Source organism: Nicotiana attenuata, chromosome 8, assembly GCF_001879085.1.
Source record: "Nicotiana attenuata strain UT chromosome 8, NIATTr2, whole genome shotgun sequence".
NCBI classification, from domain to species: Eukaryota; Viridiplantae; Streptophyta; class Magnoliopsida; order Solanales; family Solanaceae; genus Nicotiana; species Nicotiana attenuata.
In genome coordinates, this window is record NC_031996.1 from 30863150 (window position 1) to 30875007 (window position 11858).

The 11858-nt window shown below is 36.9% G+C and overlaps 2 protein-coding genes across 2 annotated transcripts; both read right to left on the reverse strand.

Annotated features, from left to right (window-relative positions):
- On the reverse strand, positions 1574-4934 carry LOC109231616. The gene is made up of 5 exons (XM_019397265.1): positions 4189-4934; positions 3882-4086; positions 3307-3373; positions 3068-3118; positions 1574-2124 (listed from the first exon to the last, which is right to left on the reverse strand). The coding sequence occupies exons 1-5, from the start codon at positions 4932-4934 to the stop codon at positions 1574-1576; spliced, it is 1620 nt and encodes a 539-aa protein (XP_019252810.1).
- Positions 5713-7054, reverse strand: LOC109231617 (uncharacterized mitochondrial protein AtMg00810-like). Its single transcript, XM_019397266.1, has 2 exons — positions 5951-7054; positions 5713-5841 (listed from the first exon to the last, which is right to left on the reverse strand). Exons 1-2 carry the CDS (start codon positions 7052-7054, stop codon positions 5713-5715), a joined length of 1233 nt encoding a protein of 410 aa, XP_019252811.1.

An 11858-nucleotide genomic window follows, 5' to 3' on the forward strand; every position in this document is an offset into this window, starting at 1 on the left:
TCAGAGAGCGGTATGAAGGCGATAGACACAATGGAGATTGATACAAGAAGACAACATAAAAAGGGGTTTTCTGACGGTTGAGTAGAGAAAAGGAAAAGGCGTCAGTGATCAGTCGCGATGATTGGTTTTCCTTCTCTGAACTCTGTGATTGATTTGAAAAGAGAAAGAAAAAAGAGGGAAAAACGGAGGCGTAATTAAAGAGTAAAAGAAACATATATGGACTATTTTATATACAAAATTTAAAAACTACCACATAGGTCCTATATTTAACTATTAATGCAAATAATGCCAAGGAGTTTTCTTAATGAACAAAATCTTTCTTCTAACAAAGGCTTGGTAAAGATATCAGCTAGTTGATCAGTTGTTCCAACAAAAGTTATTTCAATATTTCCTTTAAGAACATGATCTCTAATGAAGTGATGCTTAATATCTATATGTTTTGCCCTAGAATGATGAACGAGATTTTTAGAGAGACAAATAACACTTGAATTATCACAAAAATTTGTATAGGTTTAAAAGAAAGTTCATAGTCACCAAGTTGATGGGACATCCATAGTAGTTGTGCACAACATTGTCCAATAGCAATGTATTCAGCTTCAGTGGTAGATAACGCAACTGATGCTTGTTTTTTACTGTTCCACAATATCAATGCCTTCCCCAGTAATTGACACGTACCACTTTTGCTTTTTCTATCTCCCTTATCACCTGCAAGATCGGCATATGAAATACCTTCTAATTTAAAAGAGTTGGAGCGAGGATACCATAGTCCATGAGAAACAGTTCCAATGAGATAGTGAATGATTCTCTTTACTGTAGTCAGAGGTGACTCCTTAAGAGCTGACTGAAACCTGGCACATTTACAGACACTGAACAAAATATCCGGTCGACCTGCAGTTAGATAAAGCAGTGAGCCAATCATTCCACCATACTTAGTTTCATCAACAGGGATTCCCTGTTCATCTTTGTCCAGACTCATTGTAGGACTCATTGGTGTGCCAATGGCTTTAGCATTGCTCATGCCAAATTTTTGAATCAGTTCCTTTGTGTATTTGGTTTGACATATAAATGTTCCTTCTTCAAATTGTTGGATTTGAAGTCCAAGAAAAAATGTTAGCTCTCCCAGCATGCTCATTTCGAATTCACTTTGCATAAGATTTGAAAATTCCTTGCACATAAGAGGGTTAGCACTACCAAATAAAATATCATCAATATAAATCTGAATAATGAGATTACCTTCTGGTGATCTTTTAATAAATAGGGTAGTGTCTACTTTTCCTCTTGTAAAGCCATTATCAATAAGAAATGAACTAAGTCTATCATACCATTCTCGTGGAGCTTGTTTTAGTCCATACAGTGCTTTGGTGAGCTTATAAACATGGTAGGGAAACTTTGAGTTCACAAATCCAGGAGGTTGCTTCACGTGTACTTCTTCCTCGATAAATCCATTCAAGAAAGAACTTTTGATGTCCATTTGAAACACCCTAAATCCCTTAAATGATGCATATGCCAGAAGAATTCGTATAGATTCCAGACGAGCTACTGGAGCGAACGTTTCGTCATAGTCAACTCCTTCCTATTGTGAATAACCCTGAGCAACTAATCTGGCTTTGTTTCTTACCACTTTTGCATCCTCGTTCAATTTATTTCTGAAGACCCACTTTGTTCTAATTACAGAAATATTTTCAGGTTTGGGTATCAGTTTCCAAACTTGATTTTTTCCAAATTGATCTAACTCTTCCTGCATTGTTTGTACCCAACTTGAGTCTTTTAGAGCTTCCTCTATCTTCTTTGGTTCAATCTGAGAGATTAATGCTATGTTTGATTTCTTTTTGAGAGCTCCCCTGGTTTTCATTCCTTTATTTGGGTCCCCTATGATGAATTTTTGAGGATACTCAGGTTCGCTTCTCCATTCATTTGGACGAACAACATTAGTAGTCGACTCCTTCGGATGATCTGGTACACTGCTGCTGACTTCATTAGTTGACTCTATCGTAGCATCAGGTTTATCAGTTGACTCTTGAGATTTGCTTGTCTCCTGAATTTCTTGAGCTTGATCTTCATCACCTGCAGTAATTCCTTTCTCGACCGAGGGGTTATTTTCATCGAATATAGCATGTACAGATTCTTCAACACATAATGTGCGTTTATTATATACTCTAAAGGATCTACTATTTAATGAGTAGCGTAGAAAAATACCTTCATCACTTCTTGGATCGAATTTTCCAAGATTGTCCTTACCGTTATTGTGAATAAAACACTTACTTCCGAAGGGATGAAAGTAACTAATATTAGGACATTTACCTTTCCATAATTCATAAGGAGTCTTCTTCAGAATGGGCCTTATGAGACATCGATTGAGAATGTGACATGTTGTACTTACACCTTCTGCCTAGAAGTGATTTGGCAGTGAATGATCTAGTAACATGGTTCTTGCCATGTCTTGGAGGGTTCTATTTTTCCTTTCAACAACTCTATTTTGCTGAGGTGATCGTGGTGCAGAGAAGTTATGAGTATATCCCTGATCATTACGGAAGTCTTCAAATGCTCTGCTTTCAAATTCTCCTCCATGATCACTCTAGATTGTTGTAATCAAATATCCCTTTTCTCTTTCAACCTTTTTGCAGAAGATCTCAAAAATTTTCAATGCTTCATCTTTATGAGATAAGAAAATCACCCAAGTGAAACGTGAATAATCATCAACAATAACAAAAGCATATCTTTTTCCTCCTATACTAGCAGTTCTAGTAGGCCCAAATAAGTCCATATGAAGCAATTGCAAAGGTTTAGAAGTAGATACAATATCTTTATTTTTGAAAGAGTTTCTGGTTTGTTTTCCTATTTGACAAGCATCACAGATATGTGTTCTAGAAAAATTCAGTTTGGGTAGACCAACAACTAACTCGTGCTTGGACAATTTTTCTATCAAATGCATGCTTGCATGACTAAGTTTCCTATGCCATAACCATGGATCATCAGACAGATGTTAAGCAAATGTGACCATCTATCTTTTCAAAACCATCAAGAATATAAACATTTCCATACCTTTTACCTAGGAGGACTATTTTACCTGCCTCATCTTCAATAGCACAGCCTGTTTTGTTAAAATTTACCTCATATCCTGAGTCGCATAGTTGACTTATGCTCAGAAGATTGTAGTTGAGTCCACCAACGAGATAAACTTCAGTGATATCACAATTGTATTTGAAGGGAATTGTTCTAGTACCAATTATCTTTCCTTTTGAGTCATCCCCAAACTTAACACTTCCTCCGTCAATTTTATAACTTCTTTGAACAGGTTTTTATCACCTGTCATGTGACTGGAACCCGCACTGTCTAGGTACCATTTTCCTTTGCAACTTACTCTCTGTTGTTCCTGCAAAACATAGTGATTACTTTTTTTTAGGTACCCAAGCTTGATTGGGTCCTGGGGGGTTAGTATTACTAGATTCAGAATTATTTTTTGGTTTCCAAACCCATCCTGAAACATTTGCTTTACGAAAGCAGCAAAAGGAATATTTGTGTCCACTTTTGTTGCAGTAGTGACACGTAACTCCTGACCCATTTTTAGGTCTTTCATTGGTGTTAGTACTAGTGGATCTTGTTCTAACTGGTCCTTTTCCAGTTGACTTGTAAGTCGCCTGGTTTGATCTGACAGAACTATGATTGGTGGATTTGCGCATGCCATTGAGTTGCATTTGCAATTCCTCAAGCTCTTCTTGAAGTACTTCCTTTTCAATTTCACATACTTCATGTTTGAGCTTCCAGTCTTTTACTTCTTTATTTAGTCTCTTGAGTTCATTCATCATTTTTTGAGACTCTTTCAATGTTAAATCAAGAATATCCTGCAATTCATTGCATCTTTCACAGTTATAAGATCTTACCTTGCTTGTTTCACCTCGTTCCATGAAACAGTTCTCATTGTTATCTTTGCATTCGTCATCTGAAATGTCCTCGTCCGTACAGTATCCTGAGGATTTGTTCATCTCGTTTTCCAGAATCGTCATGAAGCAAAGATTAGCTATCTCCTCGTGTTCTGAACTGTCTTCATCGCTCCAACTTCCAAAAGATTTGTTCTTGTTAAAGCCTCTGGAAATTTTTCTTTTTAGATTTGGGCACTCAGCCTAAATGTGTCCAAATCTTCTACACTCATAGCATTTTCCATCATTCTTGTCTTGTTCGTTGTATTGCCTGGATCGCCTAGGTGGGATTCTTCCTCTTCTCGTATTCCTGAATCTTCTCATTAAACCATCCATGTTTCTTGACAGCATAGCAATTTCTTCTTGAAGGGCTTCAAGATCAACATTGATGTCATTTTCAGCTACTTCAGTTGAGGCCTTGAATGCGACTGTTTTCTTTTTTTCTTCTTGATTAGTCTTCTTGAGATGTGTCTTTTCAAAGGCTATGAGTTGTCCCCGTGGTTCATCATAGGATAACTTATTTAGATCCTGAGATTCAAGTGTGACTACTTTGGTCTGCCACGTAGTTGGTAGGCTTCTGAGAATCTTTCTAACTTGATCACCACTCGTATATGGTTTGCCGAAGGCTTTTAGATCGCTAATTATTTTGCTGAATCTGGCAAACATCTCTTCAATAGACTCTCCTTCTTTCATTGAAAAGAGTTCATAGTCATGAACCAACATGTTGATATGTGTTTCTTTTACCTTGCTGGTTCCTTCGTATGTAACTTTAAGCTTATCCCACATCTCTTTGGATGTGTCACAGCTAGAGATTTTCTCATGCTCCTTACCACTTATGGCATTATAAAGCAGGTTTCTTGCTTTATTGTTAACTTGTACCACTTCCATCTGCTCTTTTGTATATGAATCTATATCTTCAGGATCAGTAAGTGGTTGTGCGACAGCTGGCAGGGGATAATTCCCCCTTTTGATTACTCTCCAAACTTTAACGTCATATGCCTTGGCATATATCTCCATACGCACTTTCCAGTGGGAGAAATGTTGTCCATTGAAGTATGGTGACCTAACTTGTGAAGTTCCTTCCTGGAAGAGAGCTCCTATGATAACTTGATTTGCCATGATCTTTTCTCATAAGCTGTTAAGTAAAAGAAAAATGTGAGCCTTGCTCTGATACCAATTGAAAGTACAAGAGGGGGGAGGGGTTGAATTTTTTTTTTTAAAACTTAATCGTTGTTAGTTGACTAGTTTTTCAATTAGTCGACTAGATGTAATAGACTAGCAGTAGTAACAACAGAATATAAGATGCTGAAATTAAATGCAGGAATTAAAGACACCAGAATTTTTATACTGGTTCGGATTCAATGTGAATCCTAGTCCAGTCCCCTTGAGTTGCAAGGGAGTTCTCTTTAGTGAATGAGTTTCTTCGAGTACAAGGAGAATGATGTAATAGCTCAGTTCCTATATCACTCATCTCTTTTGATACAATGCCTCACCAGTGTTGTCCTCTCTTTTTTTCTCTAACTTGTTACACAGCAGGTCTTAGAGAGCTACAATGTTTGTTTGTAGTAGAACAAAGAGGGGGTATTTGGTTCGATCAAAGTATGTTTTGCTAAGGTGTGATTACAGGTTTAAATACTTTGAGAGAGGCTTGAATTCTGGAAAGATTTGCTAACCCAAGAGATTTGATCCTTGGAAAGAGATTGGTTCTTTTCAAGAATAAGGATGTTTTGCAACGGCCCGAAATCTTGATCCTCCATAATTAGACACTTGATTGAATATTCAGCGAGATCTTGATTTATTTGTTTCCTTTAGTTAAGCCTTCATTGATCCCGTCAGTATCTTCATGATTGATTGCTTCTTCCTTTAATCGCGCCTCTTTTCCTTCTAATTGATTTCGCCAATCTCGGCAGCTACCCAAGAGTTCCTATGCAAAAAGCAAATATATTATTTTCATCATTAAAATATGATCTAACAATATGATGTAGAAAGATGAGCCCTTCCTGTAGTTTGTTTCGAACAAAATGGCAGTATACCTCAATGTGTTTCGTTCGTTCATGGAACACTGGGTTCCTTGCTATGTGAAGTGCTGATTGACTGTCACAGAAGACTGCAATAGGACTGGATAAAGAGATCGTGAGCTCTTCAAGTAGCCTTTGTAACCACACTAGCTCACCAACCACCTTTCTAATGGACCTGTACTCTGCTTCAGCTGACGACAAGGAAATAGTTTCTCGTTTCTTTGATTTCCAGCTGATAGGGCTATCTCCCAGTAGAACAACATACCCAGTCACTGACTTCCTGGAGTCTGGGCATGATGCCCAATCAGAATCACAGTATGCTCTCACTGTATAATCATCATTCTTGGAGAAGAAGACTTCTAGGCTAGGGTCAGCTTTCAAGTACCTCAATAGGTGATATGCTGCCTTCAAGTGTGGTTCCCTTGGATCTTGCATGAACTGTCTTAGATGTTGAACACTAAAAGCAATGTCTAATCTTGTGTTAGTCAGAAAATTCAATTTCCCAACCAATTTTCTATAACAGCTGGGAACTGACAAATGAGCACCTTCATTTGCTTTTAACTTCACATTTGGATCAAGGGGAGATGATAAGGAACTACAACTGAGACAATTATACTCTTTCAAAAGGTCAATGACAAATTTTCTTTGGGAAATGATGACCTCATCATCCTTATAAAGAATTTCAAGGCCAAGGAAATACTGAAGTCTTCCTAGATCTTTGATTTTGAAGCTATCATGTAAAAATTTCTTCAAAAGCTTTATTTCTTCAAGATCTGTTCCTGTGAGTATCACATCATCAACATATATTGCTACATATACAAAGGATGTACCATTCTTCTTGTATAACAATGAATAATCATGCATGGATTGTTCATAACCTTTTGAGCACAGTGCTTCTATCAATTTTGCATACCATTGTATGTTGGCTTGTTTCAAGCCAAATAGAGACTTGTATAGTCTAAAGACTAGTCTTGGTTCAGATACTACTTGTCTAGGAGGGACCTCCATAAACACTTCTTCATTCAAATCTCCATCAAGGAAAGCATTATTTACATCTAGCTTAAACATGTTCCACCCTCTTTTGACTGCTACAGCTATGAGTCCTCTCACAGTGGTCATCTTTACCACTAGTGAGAAGGTTTCTGTGTAGTCTATTCCCTCTTGTTGTGTGTATCCTTTTACCACCAAACGAGCCTTAACTCTATCAATACTTTCATCAGCTTTATGCTTTACTTTATACACCCATGCAGCCTATGGCTTTCTTCCCTGCTGGTAGTGGGACTAAATCCCATGTGTTATTGGCATGTAATGCCTCAAACTCTTGTGTCATAGCCATATGCCAAGCAGCATTGATAGCTGCTTCTTCATATGAAGAAGGTTCATTATCTTAACAGACACTTTGCATCAAAGATTGACTATCATGGAATAGAACTTCAGGGGAAACAGAATTATGGTTTGACAACAATGCATTTAAAGATGGTATACAACTACTTGAATGCAATTTAGGTACATTGTGAATGTAATCATTCAAGTATGCAGGTGTTTTGATTTCTCTTTGGGTTCTCCTAAGTTTGGGACCATCCTGATTACTTGTTTGGGGAGAGTGATTACTCAAAGCTAGTTCATTAAGATTTGATGCTGGAGATGACTCTATGTGATTGTTTTGAGGTGATGTGGATGTGATGCTAGTAGGTTATATTGCATTGTTACTAACAGGTTACAGTTCATTGTCCATGTGACTTGCACCATCTAGATTGCTTTCTATATTGGTTTGAACATTATTATCGGTATCATCCACAAAGTCAACAAAGGGGACACATTTTAGTATAGAAGGAAAAGAAGAAACATCTGGAACAATTGCAAAGGGAAAGATATTTTCATGTAAAGATACATCTCTTGAGATTTGAATCTTCTTGGTAGCAAGACTCAGGACTTTGTACCCTTTGACCCCAAAGGAATAGCCTATGAAAATATGTGGAGTAGCCCTAGGTTCAAACTTGTCCCTGTGGACTTTAGGTACTGTTTGATAACACAGGAAACCAAAACTTCTCATTTGAGAATACAGTGGTTTCTTTTTGTATAGAATTTCAAAAGGGCATCTGTTTTTAAGGTATGTAGTGGGTAGTCTTGTTTATGATGTAGGTTGTTGTTAGCACACATTCTCCCCAGTATTTCAAAGGCAGTTTTGACTGGAATAAGAGTGCCCTAGCTGTTTCAAGCAAATACTTATGTTTTCTCTCTACCACACTATTCTGTTGTGGTGTGTAAGGGCAGGATTTTTGGTGAATGATCCCTTTTGACTGAAAAAGGTGTTACTTTCTGTGTTGGTAAACTCTAAACCATTGTTCTTATGATTTTTATGGTAGTTTTGAACTGGTTTTCTATCATTGAAATAAAGACTTTAATGACTTGAATTGCATTGCACTTGCAAGCTAAAAGATGTGTCCGTGTAGTTTTGCTGAAATCATCAACTATAGTGAGGAAATACTTGTAGTTATTGTCACACCTACTTTTTTACCCAAATGGGATATAAGGAAATTTTTTCAATTTAAGTGACAATCAAAACGGGATTATTTATATCAAATTCAGAGTCGCCACTTGGGATAATTTATGGTGTCCCAAGTCACCGGTTTAAAATCCCGAATCGAGAAAGTTTGACTCTGTTTTGCAGTCCGCGAAACACAAAAATCCAGGTAAGGTATTCTGTTAACCTAGGAGAAGGTGTTAGGCATTCCCGGTTCCGTGGTTTTAGCACGGTCGCTTTAATCATATACCTGGCTTATTAAATTGTTTAACTACATGTTTTAGAACCTATGTGCATTTCACCTCTTTTAATTAAGAAATTATCCTAAAACGAGTCATGCGTACGTGTACTAATTTGTTTGGCGCGTCAAGAATCATGTCACGCGTACGTATCCACAATTAATAACGTTTTATTAATATTAAGAAAGTTTAGTTGAAGTTGCGCGAATGCATACTTCGATTTTGTTTTTAAGATCGTAATTATGCCACGCGAACGTGTACACAATCACAATGATATATTAAATCTCGCCTACAACAAATTACGAATATTCATGCTTACTTCTTAAAACTAATTCGCAATTTGATGTAAGGCTACTAATTATAAATGCATTGGGTAGATATGTTGAACTTTAATTATTTTGGAAAAGATTGGACCAGCACTAAGCCCACTACGTTATCTAGAGAAAAAACCATTAAGGAAAATATTACTGATGCTGTTTGAGCTCGCAATTAAGCCCAGGAGAGGAAAAAAGGGCCCAGAGACTATGCCAGGCCTGGTTTCGACCAGGCTGTCTCATTTTTGGGCTGAAGCCAGGCCCAACAATTTAACAAATAAGCCATTAACGTACTAAAGACCTAACTGAAGCCAATCTTCTTCAAACGCAGAGATGACAAAACAGTTTATTAAATTCTAAAGATCAAATATGCTGAATAACCATGTTATGGACTTTAACTCATTAACACGCCATTAGCAATACAATATTAGCTTAAACTACCTTAAACTACTAATTAATCAGATTAAAATCAGACATGTAATCACTTCAACCATAACTGAAATTCTAGGAAACAATCTGGATATCACTTAGCGTTAAATACTGAATTTCTTTTGAATGTGGATGAACTTGGACATCAAAACCCAAATGAAGTACCGTGACCAGCATAATAACCTATACCCTTTAACAAATAAACAAGAACAAGCTAATAACAACATCAATCAACCCGAACTCTTGAACAACACACGAAAAAGCTAAACCATTTTGAGCATTCAAACATGAGAGCCCTACTAAATTATTGACTAACAACAGATCCAGCATATTTAGTTCAGAAGAAGAAATTAAAAGAAGAAATTAAAAGGTCAAATGACTTGTAAGAACATATACAAAACTGAAATTCAACATTCGAATATTAACTTCAAATCATAAGTACATCCTCCAAAACATGTTTGCACTCCACTTGTCATTCAAAGTTCAAGGGTTACCTGAAGACAAATAGTGAATGAGTTAAGAAAAATATTCTTTTGGAATCAGTGAGTGATAGCAAGAAAACAGTGGAATCAGCAGCAAAGAACAACAGTAAAAATCAAACACAGCTTCACTGTCAAGCCATATCTCAACTCAAGAACCTAGAAAATCAAAAGAGATGTTTTTCAAACTTTGTAAAGAGTCAGGAAATAGAAAAGCTGAGAACTGGATTTTTTTAGAGGATTTTCAGCTCTGTTCCCTCTCTCCAAATGAAAGAGAAAAGGTCCTTTTAAATAGGTCCTAAATGTGTCATGTGCCTAAAGAATAAAAGAATCATTCCCTCCAGCTAACCCCTAGATTTCAGGGAGAAAAGGCATCTTTCATAACTGCCTATGGACAACTGTTGGACAACTGTCCATTCCAGATATTTCACATGTTTTCTACATTATTCTGGACAGCCAGTACACTTTCTAGAACCTTCCTCTTGGGTCTGAGCCAAATGTCATGGCCAAATGGCCCAAGACTGGCCCAAATCCAGCACCAACCCCAGGCCTTGACTGATCAATCCTTCTTTGGCCAAACCAGAACCAAACATCAAAGCAAAAACGGTACAAATTACCCAATAAATCATTTGAACTTCTGAAGTTAATTAGTACCCAATCAACTAACAACTAAATCCATTTAAATAGCAATAAATCTAAGAGGTATGCAAATCAAGCCTAACTAGTTAAACTTATTTTAAATTATCCTAAAACATATTGTAATTAACTAAGGCAATTAGCCATTAACCTAAACATGCTGACAATGAAAATAAGCACAGAAAAATTCAAGATTCAAAGGTACTAAATAATAGGTAAAAAGAAAAGAAAAGAAATGAAAAGAAAGAAAAAGTATGAAAGAAAATGCAATAGTAAGGCTATACCAGAATCGAAGAAAATCGGACCAAGGAAGATCCCATGAGGCTGGCCGGACTTTGGTTACTCCGAAATGGGTTAAAGTTGATTCAAAACGATTTCTCTTGTCAAAGCAATCGATTTGCATGAACTTTAAACCAATCGGACAGACGCTCCCATAAAAGTCAAGAACCAGATTTTCTTGATTCTTGGATCTGGAATTCGGGGAGTTTGGGGAATTACTTGGGGAAAACAGTAAGGGATTTGGGGTTAATGGGGTGTGGAGGTTACAGGGCAGGAATTTTGGGGGGGTTTGGAGATCGGTCGCTGCCGTGAGACGATTTCAAGTGGGCGGCGGCTAGGGTTTGTGTGGGTTGAGATGGAGAGGATTTGACGGCGGCTAGGTTTAGATGAAGAGAGACGGTGTGGGAACTGGGGGGATCTCTAGGGTTTGGGGGGTGTTAGGACATATATATGGGGTGGGGTGTTGAGTTCCCAACCATTAGATCAATGGTGATCAACGGCTGGGATTGATGGACGCCAAACGACGTCGTTTTGTTAAATGGGGAGGCTGGACCGGGTGAAAGGATTTGGGCTTGGCGGATTGGGAAGGGGAATTGGGCTTCTGAGACCAAATGTGGCCCAATTTCCAAATTAAAACAAAGCCTGCCTATTTTCTTTCTCTCTCTTTTTTTGATTTTTCATTTTTCATGATTTAAACTTAATCAATTAACTAAAAATCCTAAACTAAAGACCTAATTTATAAAAATAAATTAATTGCTTATTTTTAACATAACAATGATTAATTAACTTAGAGTTAAAGAAAGGAAACTACTAATTTGTAACTAAAGCTTAAAAATGTAAAAATGACCAATATTTTGATTTTTGTCTATTAATTCAATTAATTAACAACTTAAACCTAAAATGCAAATATCAACCTAAAAACATAATGCATGAAACTTGAATATTTTTTTGGATATTTTCTATGCTTATAATATATGCAAAATGCGACTAAAATACAAGAAATTAAGCAGATATTCCTAAAAA

Coding starts and splice junctions, on each gene's coding strand:
- LOC109231616 (XM_019397265.1), bottom strand. CDS start 4,934: ATGGAGATATATGCCAAGGCATATGACGTTAAAGTTTGGAGAGTAATC. Junction 4,087..4,188: donor ATCCCACCTAGGCGATCCAG/GCAATACAACGA, acceptor AAAAATTTCCAG/AGGCTTTAACAAGAACAAAT. Junction 3,119..3,306: donor GGGTTCCAGTCACATGACAG/GTGATAAAAACC, acceptor TATGCGACTCAG/GATATGAGGTAAATTTTAAC.
- LOC109231617 (XM_019397266.1), bottom strand. CDS start 7,054: ATGACCACTGTGAGAGGACTCATAGCTGTAGCAGTCAAAAGAGGGTGG. Junction 5,842..5,950: donor AACGAACGAAACACATTGAG/GTATACTGCCAT, acceptor CTTTTTGCATAG/GAACTCTTGGGTAGCTGCCG.